General features: G+C 45.4%; 1 protein-coding gene across 1 annotated transcript in view; it reads left to right on the plus strand.

Annotated features, from left to right (window-relative positions):
- Positions 1–5395: 5395 nt before the first annotated feature.
- LOC144752585 (uncharacterized) overlaps positions 5396–16268 on the plus strand; it is a 40351-nt gene continuing 29478 nt past the window's right edge. The window contains exon 1 of the mRNA XM_078640468.1: positions 5396–5466. Coding sequence (XP_078496594.1) covers positions 5396–5466 — 71 coding nt within the window. The remainder of the gene's footprint in view (positions 5467–16268) is intronic.

Here is a 16268-nt window from a genome sequence, read left to right on the forward strand (position 1 = left end):
ATATGTCAACTAAGCCGTGTGATAGCATCATAGATAAGAGTGCCCTAGAGACTCTTGGCTTCCTGCCGATATATGGTACACTATTAGTCAGATCTATCGATATGTTGAAATCGCCACATACCAAAAATAGGTACAGGCCAGCTTGACAATTCCCCCTCCAGTATTTCAAACACTGCAGGGTCATCCTGGTTTGACCCATAAATCCCACAGATCGTTAATCCACACCCTAGTTCCGCTATAGCCCATCGTCCCAACGGATCCGATTTAGCCCGTTTAGCCCCCCCAGCATTGTTTTGCCTAAGATTACTACCCCTCTTATTGTTGAAGTCTGAGAGGAGCATGATAATATCTCGAAGCCACCAAATCTTAGCAGTTTTCTTTTCGCCCAAGAAAGATGCGTTTCCTGCATACACAAGATGTCAATGGGTTCAGATTTAACAAATTCTATCAGTCTGGCTCTTTTTCACCAATCGTTCAACCCCCCTATATTGATCGAATACATACTAAGACTAAGCATTTTCGTTTTTCAAACATCTCATAATTTTTGAGACCAGGGATTGATTGCAGACAACGACCATTCTATACAGGTGACACCACAGAGATCTGAGTTTTATATCATCAATTCTCAATATATATATTTTTTCCATGTTTTCCCCCCCCACCCTCCACCACCCGTGACCCCTTTACCCTCCCCTAAGACCCCTCCCTTCCTCCCTCCCCTACCATCCCACCCTCTCCCCCTAGAAGCGCTCAGACCGAGGTCTGTGCGTTGATGAATGGATGCAGCAACGTGGTGTGTGTGTGCAACTATAAATCGCCAAAATCCTACCATTAACAAAACATATCCTACCCCCAGAAACCCCCCCCCCCCCATTCCCCTGTCCCCTTGCAAGGGTCAACACAACAGAAGGAAAAAGTAAGAACTAGTGATCTTTCCAGCCATACATCGCACCTGAATCTCTCAAATACTTTTTCCCAATATTAACAGATCATAGTGAGTCCAGAAACTCCTTTGCCTTCACCTCAGATGAGAAATATTGAGTCTTGCCCTCTCTCACAACCTTGAGCTGTGCAGGATTTACTAAGTAAACCTGCATATGTTTGTCCTGAAGAGGCTTAATCAGCTGCCGAAGTCTCCAGCGCCTCTCGACCGTTGCGTGGCAAAAGTCTGTTCGGACAAAAAAGGATATACCCTCGCTCGTTCTTTTGGCGTCGGGTCTGGCTTTATCAGATATAGTTTGTCTGAGGATAAAATTTCCTAAGAATATTAACACTGCCCTTGGTTTATCAGTAGTAGCCCCTGCACGGATTTTGAACGGAGTGCGGTGGGCTCTCTGGATTTCAGATGACCAATTCCAGTCTGATAGTTCTGGGAATGCATTCTTAAATAGGGTGATAATATAGGCCCTCGTGTCTGACCCCTCAGCCCCTTCCGGAACCCCCAGGACGCGGAGCTTGTTGCGTCTTAGTCTGTTTTCCATATCTTCCAGCTTCCACTGGATATCAACAACCTGCGCTGCCTGAGAATCAACTTTGAGTGACGCAGAGGCAGCTTCTGACTCAGTCGCCACAATCCGTTCTTCTAAATTAGTGACCCTGTCCCCCACATTGGCATGAGCTTTCGACAGTTTTCTAACAACAGTTTGTAACTTACGCATTGCTGACTGTGACTTCCTCGTATCCTGCCTAGCTTCTTCTCTGTGCGTGAGCATAGTCTGGTAAATAACATCCAATAGGGGGGGATGAGGAGCAGATGCCTCAGCCTCCTGGATACCCTGGAGTGGCGTAGCTGAGGAGTGATCCCAGGTCAAATCCTTGTGCGATTGAGTGCGGGTCTTCTCATTACCAGCTGGTCTTTTAGCCGTGTTAGGGGGGGTTTGATCCAGGTCACTGTCTGACTCTATATTACTTCCCTCCTGAGAAGAACTCCTCTCGTCGTCAGACCACTCTGCCTCTTCGGTCACGGAATAAAAGCATTCACTACTATCCTTCTCCTTCTCCTGCTCGCTTTCCGCACCTTCCGCCATGGTCATTGAAGTGAGAGGAGGGCATAAGAGTGTAGTATCTTTTTTCCTGCGATCAGCTTCTTTCACCCCGTCCTGACCGACAGTAGCGTCTACAGGTTCGATGGTCATTAGATCCCCCATACATGTTGTTACGGATGGAGTGCAAATATTTGTACCTTCGCTAATTGCAACCCCTTCAGCTTGTTCTTGTTCCTGTTCCTGTTCGATCTTCTCTGTACCAGTAGGTTCGGGGGTCAACTGGATTGCACCTTCACCCCTTGCTTCAGGCAAAGCGACAACACTCTCCGCAGCCAATTCTCGTAGTGCGCTACCTACACCCCCCGGTGGAGTAGCATATATAGCGCTGGTACCTGATTCATGTGTCACTTCTTTAGCCGGTATGTGGGGTGCTGCAATTGCTGTATTTTTCTGATTTTGACCGCTGCGAGCAAAGAGTTCAGGAATTGAAGAGGTCTGCTTCGATCTCACCGCCGTTTGTTTATCTATCTTAATCTGTTCAGGGACCTCCGACTGCTCCAATAGTGCCCCAGCCTCCAGAACAGCTTCCTTCATCTGTGCCGTGGTTACTGGATCAGCTGCCGCCTGAGAAGCCGCCCGAGCAGCCTGTGCCTTTTTCTTTGCGGCGGCCGCCGCTGCTTTAGCTGCTGCCCCGGAGGCTGCTTTTGGGGCTATTACCAGCGTCGTCTGCTCACGATATTGCCCACACCAGCAGGATCCACTCCCGAGCCCTACTTTCGCTCGAGGCTCAGATGCTACCGAAGACCGCCAGACACGCCCGGTACTTCGCCGTTGCCGCGCCCAGGTAGTGAGCGCCACCGTGAGAAGCCAGAGTATCCTGATCGCTCCTGCCGCTCCCGATATTGGTTTCACCTGCTGGCTCCTTCGGGCTCTGGCAAGGTGCGTTCTCTCGCTGCGGCTGCAAAAGTCGAGCATGAATGAACGGATCGCGGATTGCGTCCAGTATGGTAGGCAGAAACGGTTTAGCTATTCACTGCTATTCACTGCCATGCGGGGGAGATGAGGAGGAATCCGGGGGTATGTTGCACCACAACGCGCTGCTGCTCCGCGGCTCCTCTCACTCAGCCGTTTTGAAAGTTTCTTGGGGGTTTGTCCTGGCTTTGTTTGTTAGGATCCTGATGTCACTCATCAAATTCCCCATTGCTGCAGGGAGTGTGGACAGTTTGTCCACTATGGTGTAGCATGTAAAGTGTGCTTGCGTTAATTGTGTTCACTCCTGCATCCTGTGTATCTTTTCAGCCATGTTTGTGAGTCTAGGGTCAATATTAGCGATGTGATTAGCAACTGAATTGAGAATAGTTGATTGTATATCCATTTTGTCTGAGTGAAATTGCATTGCCTTGATGGACAACTGCATAGTATCCAGTAGGGATGACCACAACCTACCTCTATCTAGGCCATCCGCTTCCATGGGAAGGATTCGGTGCCAATTTTGAGCCTCTGGATGCCTAATACAAGAAGTGTTTGATGAATCATGCCACTCTTGTTCTGCCCACGTATCCGGCCCACTGCTGTCTGGCACTTCTGGTTTCCCCAAATGTTGGGTCAAGATGTTTCCTGTTAGATAATTGGGAGATCTGTTAGACACAATGCCTGAAGATGCAATTGTAGTGTTACTTTTAGCATCTGGCCCGTAGCGCTGAATTCCACTTTTTGCCTCACCTCGTCCTTCCCCCTTTCCTCCAGGGCTGCCTGAAAACCACAGGGCAACCAAATCAGACTCCAATATGGAGGAAGTTTGTTCTGAGTTTCCCTGTACCTCTGGTGTGGAAGGCGGCACTTCGGCCGCAATTGAGTTTAAAGAAGAAATGTCCCTAGCAATAGTAGTTTGCCCCTCCTTGAGAATTTGCGAATACTTGGAGCTTGAATCTTCTCTTCCTGTCACTGCTGTGACCAAGGGTTCAGGTGGTTGGCCTGTTCTTGATTCAGGTGGCGCGTCAGGAGCTTTTGGCACAGCCTGGATTAAACCGACCAGTGTTCCTCTCACAATGGATTTTGAGGGAGTCAAAAGGTCTTTGTTGAGTGAGGCTGCCTTTAGTGTATTTAAAATATGCCCTTCTTCTTGGGGTGCATCCAGGCATGGGGCAGCCCATTCTTCTTTCTTGCCCTCACCCTCACCCTCGCCCTCTTCATCTTCTTTTTTTACTGTATTCTGTTGGTTAGAGTAAGGTACTGTCTCTGGGCATAGGGGGAAATGGAGGTTACTCAAGCTTTCATTATTGAGAGATATCACTGCCCCTGCGTCCTTCAAAAATGAAAACTTCGAATAGATCTGGGGCTGAAAGCCGCCCCTGGACATAACCCGGTTCTGTATCTGATTGTCATCCAGTGCCACCAGACTACAGTGAGATGTATTCTCCTCCATAGTCTGCTTCTCGTTGCTGGAGATCTCGCTGAGGGCTTTGCTCTTCCTTTTCCTCTTGCAGAGTATAGATGTAAGTGACCGTCTTTCTTTCCCTGATCTCATTACTGTTGTACTCCTTAAGTCTCTTTAGGTCACCCGAGGTCTCCTTGGTTTTTAATTTTAGTTTTGGTAGACTTGAGGTGGCCTTAAAGGCTGAGTCCTATTGGCTCCCTGACCTCCTTGGGGCAGTTGGCTACTGTGGCTACAGTGGCCTGTTCTGTTGGTATTACAAGGCCTAGTGGTGGTCTTATAGCTGTGATGGTAGAAGGGCATAATAGGGGATAACAAGCAGTAAGTCTCCCAGTGCCTTCACAACCTTCCACTCGTCTTCTTCGTGCTTACTTCCCCCCCTCCATCGGGCTCCCTGTTGAATCTTCTAAGCCCCCGTCCTTTCCCAGCCTCCTTCGCCGGGGTCGTCGTAATCAGGGAGCCGGCTGAATATCAGAAGACACTTGGGAGAAGAGGGAAACAGTCACAGGGAGAGGGAGAGCGAAGGGTGGGGAGGGAAGGGGGGTGGGGAAGCAAGCAGGGCTCACAGTTGGGCCCCGCAAGCTATGCCCAACCTAGTTAGGCTGCTTCTACAGGTCCGCCGGGCACGCACTCCGCCACCACCTGCTAATATTGGCAGCACTCGCTGTCCCTCCTTTCCCCCTTACCTACTGCCTCTCTTCTTTTCCTCTTACCGCTGTACTGGCTCCTCTCCTCTGTACGAACCCTGCTACTGCGTGCTACTGTGTGCTGTTCTGCTGATCCCTACTCCTGGGACCGAGGCAAGGCGGAGGAGCTGCCGCAAACAGGAGCCGTGGGCAGTAGGCCAGAGGTATGTCCTGCCACCTTTACTGTTTTGCTGTTTTGCTTTGCCTTTGCCGCCCCATGCCGCCCTCAGGCTTGACACCACAAAGTGAGGCAGCCAAACTGGGCAAACCTGGCTGGCAATCACCCCAAGATGGAGAACGCTGGAGAACACCCAAAGCTCAACGCCTGGTGCGAGGCGGAAATGCCTGGCACCATTGCCTGGTGCCGCTGCGGAACACTGCATGATCTCTGCGCGATCTCCGGGATCTGGTGTCTCAGTGTCTCTCAGTGTCTCAGGGATACCGCTTTTGCCGCTGTCGGCCTCCCCTCCCCTCAGACCATGGGGGAGCGAGCAGGCGAGGGGCCGCCGCAACCGCAGTACTGAGACTGCAGGCTTCAAGGGAGCGGGGCGGGAAGCGGGTGATTGCACGGCTGCGCGGCCGCCCCTCCAACCTGCTCCACCCGACTCAACCCGGCTTGTCAGTTTGCTCTTGTCCGACCCCCTGTACCTCCAGCCGCTGATTCTTCGATCTCCGATCTCACCCGGATCAGTCTTGACCTCCGCTCCGCTCAACCTCCGCTCAACCTCCACTCAACCTGCTGCTGGCTGCTGACTCTCTGCCGGCTCTCCGTGTGTGTCTGTGAGTGGGTTCTGTGAGTGATGCTATGGATTTTGGGCACTTGCATGCTTAGGGCATATAAAAGGGAGAACCATGTACTCTACTCTTACCCATAAGATGACAAGAAAGAAACCACTCATTCCAGTCACAACAGATTGCGCTCCAATAGACCAACAGTGCATTCACCTCCATTAAGGATTTCACATCGGTTTTCAATGTGATATATGAGCGGAAACACACTTGCTTTGCTTCTGCGAAGCCAATAAAGTTAGGATCTTTTGTGCTATACATAGATGTAGCTTCAACTTGGGCACCTGCTATGTTTATATTTGTAAGTGCTTCCTGTTGAGGTTTAATTTCTATGTAATGGGCATCAGGGCCATAATGGAACCTCATTTTTTCCAAGAAGAGTCCACAGTTTTTCTAAAAATGTCTACCCAACTGGAGTATTTTATACTTGTTAATTAGTAAGTGCTACATTGTTGGGTAAATGTCTAGTGCATATTCTACATTGCAGCTGTGTCAAGGACTACGAGGTAATGTTTCCAACAACCTTGTGTGCATTTAATTTCTGAAATGTGATTGTTACACAAGCGTCTTCATCCGCAAATCTGTGTTAGCATGAATCCTTGTCAAGAGAAGTTGAAGTGACTACAAATAGGTTCTCCATCAAAGAGGGGTACTTCCTCTTAACTATATTAAATTAAGGGATAGGGGGGCTATGCAACCCACATCCCGGGCCGATTTTAGCCCCAGGAACCCCATTCCTCAATGCCCGGCCTCTTGATGCTGGGTACCCTGGAGCCCAACCAGGGCACATAGTGTGCAACTTTGGGAACCATGAGGGGAGCCTCAACCCCCACGATCCCTACCAGCTTCCCTCCACAAGCGGGAGCCATCATTGCTCCCTCATATAGGGAGCAGCAAAAAATGCTTCTCCCTGTGTGTGGGAGCAGCACAAAATGCTCATCTGTTTTCATGCCCGCTTGAAAGTGAGCAAGACAGCCGGCAGGAAAACAGATGAAAAATTCGCTCCCAGTGAGCGGGAGCAGTTTTCTTGCTCCTGCCCACTGGGAGTGGACTTACTGTTTGCTATCACCTGGCAGGAGCTGGCAAAGCTCCCACCAAGCGAGAGCAAACAGCTATAGCCCGGGTGGGCACCCTGGGACATAGGGTGCCAGCCCTGGGGTGTGGTGGTGCCCAGGGTCATTAATGGCTCGAGGAGGGGGGTCATGTTGCCCCCCTCGTTTCTGTTTACAAGGCATGCCCCAAGGAGGTGGTGGTCCCTGGGGCTGAATATGCCCTCCCCCTTTGTTTTGAATTTCTGGGCCCGGGTAGGTGGTGGTCTCCAGGGCCATACAGGAGTAAGGAGAAGGGTCACTGCGGCCTCCCTCCAATTAACTAGTAAAGCCCTGGGGAAGTTATGGTCCCCGGGGCTCTTAAGAGCCTGAGGAGGGGAGTCCACAGAGCTTTCCTCCAATATAATGATTAAGCTCCGGGGAGTTGGTGGTCCCCAGGGCTCTTAGAGCCTCAGGAGAGGGGTCTGTATGGCCCCCCTCCATTATTGCATAAAGCACCGGGGAGGTGGTAGTCCCCGGGGCTAAAAAGAGCCTCAAGAGGGGGGCCACTTGTGCACCCTCCCAACCTTATGTACCACTCAATGCCCCCACAACCTGGCCCACCTGGAGGGGCAGTCTTTAAACAAGCGCGGGAGACCATGCTTTTTTTTATTTTTATTTATGCAGACGATTCTCAGTACCTCCCATGATTTCGCAGCAAAAAAATGTTTAATGCTTTTTTTTGCCCTGATGGGATCCCTAGGGCCCCCAGCACCAGGGATAGGGGGTCTGGGTATTCCTAGCCTGCCGCCTTCTCTTTTGTAACGTTTTTCTTTGGGACTCGTCTGAGTCTGAGTCTCAAGATGGCTGGCAACACTACCTTGTTTAAGTGTTGGCAGCCAATCAGATCTCTGCACAAGATCATTAGGATTCGCAGAGGATCGTCTGCATCCCTAGATATACAAATGTCTTTTTATTTTAATTACTCAAAAACTACTGAACAGATTACCATCAAGTCACCAAAAGCACGCTTTCTGGCATTTTTAAAGCTCTTGCCCGCTGGAAGCAGACTTTGTGTTTGCTCCCTCATGGCGAGAGCAAACACAGGTTTTTCTACCCACACTGGTGCAGGCAGGGAAATGACAGTGTCCCGGGGGTGGGCTACCTAGGACACAGTATGCAAATTGTCTCCAGGGCATGGGCATCCCGTGACCATGGAAGGCTCAGGGAGGGGGCTGCGTGGTCCCACTTCATTTTAAAAGGTTTAGCAGCCCTGGGAGATGGTGTCCCCCTGGCTTTTTGAGGCTCAGGGAGGGGGCCATGTGGCCCCCTCCCCATTCACTTTATTAATTGCCCCCTGAGGTGGACTCCCCAAGGCCTTCCATGACTTGGGGTGGTGCAGCCTCCCTCCCCAAAAATGTAAAATATTGGCCCAGCTGATGGAGTCCCCAGGGCCTCTGAAGGCTCGGGGAGGGGGGTACGTATCCTCCTCCGCTTTTTGGCATTTCAGCACGGAGGTGGTCTCCCAGGTCCTCTAATCTCTCAGAGGGGGGGCCACAATTACCCCAACCCTTATGTTAATGCAGCCCTGGGGGAGGGGTCCTCAGGCCTATAATGGCTCAGGGAGGAGGCCCTGCACCCCCTTCCTTTAAATAAGCAATTCGGTTCCGGGGGTGGGCTCCCTAGGGTTTATAATTGAAGAATTCCGCTCTGGCTGCCATTTTGTTTTTTACAATCCAAGGGGATTGTGGCAAAAACTGCTGATTTATTTTTTTAATTTTGGCACCGGGGGGGGAACCATCTGCCCCCTTACATTGTATAGTTTTTATACTTTTTATATTGTCCTAGGATTGATACCATCAAATAAACAGTTCAGGAAAATAAGTGATTCTGCCATGCCACATTTAGTGGTATCTGCTAATATTACACAATTGATTTTGTTGACCACATTCCAGAGAACAATCCACACATATTTGGTAACACTGAACTCCAGATATTCAAGGCAATCTTTCTTAGTTAGCGTTCCATAATTTATTGTTGTCTGTGTGGAAAATATAATAACATATTGAACAAATTTGTTAACAGTAATGAAGATATTGCTACATTTTAAATATCTCTATGGACAGAAATGAGATATTGATGTGGGATTTGTGCCAATATATTGCCTTGAAAGTGTTAAAAATATAAATTGTATGATTGCACAAATAACCCAAATAAGCGCATGTGATGAAACAACATAAGGCTGTTAGTCAAGTCAAAGAAAGCTTTATTAAATTGCTATATCAGACAATCATAAAAGCACATAAAAAAAAGCATTAAAAAGAGCATATTCACGAATAGATTGGTTAATAAAGTACTACAAATGTACACATAATCTCTGATATGATACATGATTAAAAAAGAAGCAGTGTTAAATAAAAAAAATAAAAAATATCAGGCAATACATAATTTACAAAATTAACCTACATATGTACACATGATCAATAGTATAATAGAAAGTTTAGCCCCTTCTCTGCTAGGCCTTTTCCCCTCCTGTGCTAAGCCTTTTTTTGGCTATTTGGGGTGGTGGGTGCTTAGGCCCCTGTAACTTTTTGACCACATAAGGCATCCACGCCAATTTTGCGTCCTTTTCTCCCAACATCATGGGGATTCTAAAGGTACCCATGGTTTGTGGATTCCCTTGGAAGGGTCCCAGAAATTAAGCAAAATACAGTAACATTTTAGTTTGTTTCAGAAAAATGGGAAAACGGGCTGCAAATGAAAGCCTCTTGGTTTTTCCCTGCAAATGTTATCAAAAAAGGTTTGTGGGGCTGAAATCACCATTTTCCCAGCTTTTAGAGAATGACAGTCTTTTGTCACAGAACCAACATTTTTCACACAGTTTTGCAGTTTTCTGGGACATAGCCTATTTTTGCTATTTTTAGTGCTTCCAACCTCCTTCCAGTTAATGGTAAGAATGAGTATGAAAGCAATAATGTATCCTGGAGAGCTACTTGTGAAAAGAAAAGGGGGCCCCTGCCTAAATGGATGAACCCTAGCAAGGAAACTAAACTTGTTTAGAAAGAAAGAAAATGGCACCGGGTTATGTGCATCTATTTACCTGACACTAGTGAACGCTAAAAATAATAAAGTCAATGCCTAATTGAATTTGGTATGAAAATATTTTTCTTTTATTTTATTGTAATTATAAACTTTTTTCGGATATTTGAGACAATTGATAACTGACTGTATATTTTTTACATGTGTATAATACAAATTAGTGCTTTACAATTCAAAAACGAAAACAAGATAGATTGTTCCAAATAATACAGAATTAATTCCCCTTCAACGCGTTTCGGCGGTTAGCCTTCCTCAGGAATTCTGTATGTGCAAGTTGATACTACAAAAAGAAAATCATATTTACAATTAGTCTTGTACCATTTGACTTTTAAAATCTCAGCGTTCATGCAGTTGTATTATCCAAAAATGACAGCAGGTCTATAATACAGTTTTAGTCTAGAGGGACTACTCTGTCACCGTTAGGTCCTGGCTCGGTCTGACAGTTAATTTGATATTTAATACTTTCTATGTGCAACCTTCCTATACATATATATACATTCCTTCTCCCAAAGACATTAAATACAAATATACAATATGTACAATAATAAAAACAAATCACAGATTAAACAGAAATGTGAATGTAGTGATTCTAAGTGGGATCAGGGTATACGTTTCTGCAAATCACAGGACTGTGGACAACAATGGTAAAATGAGGGAACCCCTATAAAACTGCAGGGAAAATATCCCAAGCTGGTTAAGTATCTCCCAAGTGCTCGGCCCATGGATTGGCGCTTATCTAAATGTGAGTTGAAAATATGCACAGGCAGCATGAATGTATCTATCAGCATGACTATGTACCTGTTGGCAAGGCTAGGCAAAGCCTAGGGTGATTTCTTAGTCCGGAAGCTCTCAGTCGGGTTCTGACTGGTAGGTGATTCTGTAATGATTTCTGGATAATGTAGAAAAAGACAGCAAGTTGTATGTACCACCCAAGTCCGGATGACTGAATAACAAGTCCTATATGTGCAGGGTCTGCACTGGTAGCATGACTGTATCTATCAACATGGCTCTGTACCTGTTAGCAAGGCTGACGAGGGCCTTGGATAATCTCTTTATCTGCAATCTCTCAGTTTGATTCTGTCTGATTAGTGTTTCTCTAGTAATGTCTAGATAATAAAAAGGAAACAGAGAGTTTGTATGTGCCAACAGTTTCCATGCGACTGGATGACATGTCCAGTACATGCTGTGATGTGTGTACTCTGATCTTACCTAAAGCCACCTTAAAGTGCGCCGAAATGGGGGATGAAGGGTTGTGGCAATCCCCAATTAATACTGTGAGGTGCAAGCCACGGTGGGTTGCATCGCAATGCAGGTGAAAAGTCCCATCTTGAAGAGCGGGGCTGCAGTTATCTGTGAACCCAAAAAGTGCCAGTAATTAGTCGTGACCTAGGGTGTACCATCTATTCATCGTTTATGTGTGGCGCGACGGTAGCTTAATTTGCAGTACTGAGCACTCGTGAAATTAGTGCACCCCTCTTGATGGTTCTGGTGAATCAGATTCAGGGTCGGCATGCTGGTTTGGCGTTCTAGGGCATGGCGGTGCTATTTGGGAAAAGGCAACGCAGTTTGAGCAGGGAAGGGCTGTGGCTTAAATACTACCGATGCGAGTACTATCGCATGCTCCGAGCACCCGATGTTGCATGAATCACCGGCTATGCAGTGAGAACAACGTGGTGCGAGCCTATATTGCTGATCAACAAAGCGGTAAACAACCTCAATTGTTGAACTCTGACTCGCAGTGCTCGCGGTCAGAGTTAAGTTCTGAACCGTGTAATGAGCGCATGCTGTGCGCTAGCGTACGCACTCTCACGGATAATGTGTAAACAAAGGTGGACCTGGTGAAAACGTTGAACGCTGGTAAACTGAGCGGTTGACAAGATCAATTGGTGGGCTCGGGCTCGCATGACACACGGTTAGAGGTAAGCTCTAAACCGTGTTGTAAACGCATGTTGTGCGTTGGCGACCGCACTGTGACGGATAAAGTGAAAAACTAAGGCGGGCGCGATGTGAACGTGAATGCTGGTAAACAAAGCGGTTGGCACAATATTGCCTTGAAAGTGTTAACAATATAAATTGTATGATTGCACAAATAACCCAAATAAGCGCATGTGATGAAACAACATAAGGCTGTTAGTCAAGTCAAAGAAAGCTTTATTAAATTGCTATATCAGACAATCATAAAAGCACATTAAAAAAAAGCATTAAAAAGAGCATATTCACGAATAGATTGGTTAATAAAGTACTACAAATGTACACATAATCTCTGATATGATACATGATTAAAAAAGAAGCAGTGTTAAATTAAAAAAAAAAAAATATCAGGCAATACATAATTTACAAAATTAACCTACATATGTACACATGATCAATAGTATACTAGAAAGTTTAGCCCCTTCTCTGCTAGGCCTTTTCCCCTCCTGTGCTAAGCCTTTTTTTGGCTATTTGGGGTGGTGGGTGCTTAGGCCCCTGTAACTTTTTGACCACATAAGGCATCCACGCCAATTTTGCGTCCTTTTCTCCCAACATCATGGGGATTCTAAAGGTACCCATGGTTTGTGGATTCCCTTGGAAGGGTCCCAGAAATTAAGCAAAATACAGTAACATTTTAGTTTGTTTCAGAAAAATGGGAAAACGGGCTGCAAATGAAAGCCTCTTGGTTTTTCCCTGCAAATGTTATCAAAAAAGGTTTGTGGGGCTGAAATCACCATTTTCCCAGCTTTTAGAGAATGACAGTCTTTTGTCACAGAACCAACATTTTTCACACAGTTTTGCAGTTTTCTGGGACATAGCCTATTTTTGCTATTTTTAGTGCTTCCAACCTCCTTCCAGTTAATGGTAAGAATGAGTATGAAAGCAATAATGTATCCTGGAGAGCTATACATTTGATTGAAGTAGACAAAATTCTGAGTTCAGAAAGGTGTCATTTGTCTAAATCCATGAAGGTTTCTTTATAGAAACTAACAGTTAAATATTGGAAAAAATTAAAATTAGTTGAAAAAAACAGCCTTTTATGTCAACGTTTTCACCTGTAACTTCTTATAATTATGACTGCTCTTTCAAATCATTATACCGTTACATTTGCTGGACCTTCCTGGTTGTGGGAATATATAGGACTTGTAGGTTCACCAAGAACCCGACGAACCCAGAGCCAAAAACTGCGCAGCAACTTGCAATGGAATTTTATTATGTACCGGATTTAGAGCAATTATTCTTCAAAAATGTATGCATGGAAAAATCGGTATGAAAGACACCTATGTATTTCTGAAATAGGTACAAATTATAGAGTTTAGTAACACTACATATTTGCACATTTTCAAAATTGGGAATACTCATACTAGCATGAGAATTATTGGTCAGTTTTTCAAAATGACTGCTTTTTTACACAATGTCTTTCATTTGGAAGGGAGAAATGCATGACAACTCAATAGGTAATAACAGTTCATTTGCAAATCTGAATTACCTTAAGTCTCCCGATAAAAATGGTACCCCACTTGTGTGGGTCGGCCTTGTCCCGTGACAGGAAACACAACGTGGTCACACCTCAATTTTCGCAGTGATAAATTACCCTTTTTTGGCAGAGTGCCTAGCTGTAGTTTGTGTACCCTAGCTCGGCCGGAACCTAGGGAAACCTAGCAAACCCATACATTTTTGAAACTTAGACACCCTGGGGAATCCAGGATGGGGTGACTTGACTGCCTCCCACCAGGTTCTCTACCCAAAATCCCTTGCAAATATAAAAAATGTACAAAAAAAACACATTTTCTCCATATTTCTGTGGTGGAAAGTTCTGGAATCTGCGTGGATCCACAAATTTCCTCCCACCCTACGTTCCCCAAAGTCTTCTGAGAAAAATGGTACCCCACTTGTGTGGATCGGCTTAGTGCCTGCGACAGGAAACGGCACAAAATGCAACGTGGTCGCACCTCAATTTCGTAGAAAAAATTACAATTTTTTGGCAAAGTGCCAGCTGTAGTTTTTGAACCCTAGCTCTGCTCGTGCCTAGGGAAACCTAGCAAACCTATACATTTCTGAAAACTATACACCCAGGGGAATTCAGGATGGGGTGACTGACTGCCTCCCACCAGGTTCTGTTACCCAGAATCCCTTGCAAACCTGAAGAATTGACAAAAAAAACAAATTTTCTCCACATTTCTGTGGTGGAAAGTTCTGGAATCTGCGTGGATCAACAAATTTCCACCCACCCCGTGTTCCACAAAGTCTGCTGAGTAAAATGGTACCTCACTTGTGTGGGTCGGACTAGTGCCTGCGACAGTAAACGGTGAAAAACGCAACGTGGTCGCACCTCAATTTCGCAGTGAAAAATTACCCTTTTTTGGCAAAGTGCCTAGCTGTAGTTTTTTTAACCCTAGCTCTGCCGGCACTCAGGGAAACCTATTAAACCTATACATTTTTTAAAACTAGACACCCAGGGAAATCCAAGATGGGGTGACTTGACTGCCTCCCACCAGGTTCTGTTACCCAGAATCCCTTGCAAACCTAAAAAATGGACAAAAAAACAAATTTTCCTCACATTTCTATGGTGGAAAGTTCTGGAATCTGCGTGGATCCACACATTTCCACCCACGCCGCATTCCCCAAAGTCTTCTGAGAAAAATAGTACCTCACTTGTGTGGTTCGGCCTAGTGCCTGCGAAAGGAAACAGTACAGGGTGAGGGTTGTCTACAAGGGATTTTGTTTGTTAACTGGTTCAGTTTATTTGTTAGCGTAAGTCATTGAGTTTGTTATAAACAATCCAACTGAAATGTGTCCATAGGACAACAGTAATATGTATTGATATTAATCACAAAGAGAAAAATCACAAAGAGAAAAAGCACACGGGAGATCCTATTTGTATGAAAATATATTATATTTTATGTATCAGAAATAAATAATAAATGATTTAATATATGGTTTTGCAACTGTACTGCTTCGTTGCCATTTATATTCTGCAATAACAATGTGGCCTCTGTGGGCACACTACAATACGATGCTTACTCTTCTTTGTCTAAATGAGCTGTAATTTGAACTGTCCAAATGCTTTTTTGATTGTATAAATTTGTCGACATACATCTGTTATCTCATTAACTTGTACCCTTCTTCAGATGTTTTATGCCACAGTAATGTTTGTTTATTAATTTTTTTTTTAAATGTGAAATTGAGCGGGTCAAGTGGTACGGCTAATTTTTCAAACCACTCTCCCAGATTGTTGTTATCACCACCATCGTCTTATATACTTATAACTCATTGCCATTAAACACTATAGATGTTCTTCGACCTTTCAAGATGGCCGCCACAGAGTCTATAAGAATAATTGATAAATATGTTTGAACATTAACCATAGACGGCTGCCTTTGCAGTCCGTCTCCAGTTTTGTTTAAGTCTTTAATACTTCCGGGGCAGGGTATTCAAAAAGGAAGGGCCGAAACCCGCCGCCTTTCATATCCCGAAAAAACGCTTCCGGTTGCTGGACCGCTATCGGTGTGCTGTTGAAGCCGTTAATGTAAGTTACCTACCCGCCTCCGTCTCTGTATGACTTTCATTGCCCAGCAGACTGTAACGTGCGCTGCCCTTTAGTTGTTAGTCTATGCATTTGATTTGCTGGCAATAATATAGATGAGGATGGTCAGAATGCTTAATATTTCGACAATTTTTAAATATAATGCATTGTTTGCCGTGCCTGTAGCACTATCAGTTTCGGCATCTGTCACGGGTAATATATGTATTTATACTATGCCCGCAGCACTATGCTTGTCTGGCATGCGCTATGAGTAAGATTTGCCTTCGTAAGCTGACAACCACCGCAATACATGCCGATGTGGTTCTATCCCCGGCAGGTGTTACATGGTGTTACAAATGTGACCTGTTTAGCATTTTGCCTACTAATCACGTTAGACGTCCTGAATAGTGAGATGGTTGTAGACAGACTGAAACTGCATAGCGCGAGTTTTCCAAGTGCTCCTATATAGACTAGATAGAAGAGTTAATACTCCTCTTTTGGCCACAATAGCAGGAATAATCCTCGTAATTAGACCTCTCCACAGAGATCTGATACTGGCCATATTGTCTCCAACCTATGCAGAAGTGACCACGAGATCACCGTGTGGAGTGTTACTCAAGGATCGCGGGTTTCCACGTTGGTTGGATTTAATATGACTTATTAGTCTTGCTCTAGTCTTGTCAATCAATTGACTGTTTTTATAATTTACAAAAGAATCCTTCAGTCATTTTTTGGTTTGCTCCTAGTAAT

This window comes from Lissotriton helveticus, chromosome 5_1 (assembly GCF_964261635.1).
Source record: "Lissotriton helveticus chromosome 5_1, aLisHel1.1, whole genome shotgun sequence".
In the NCBI taxonomy this organism is placed as follows: Eukaryota; Metazoa; Chordata; class Amphibia; order Caudata; family Salamandridae; genus Lissotriton; species Lissotriton helveticus.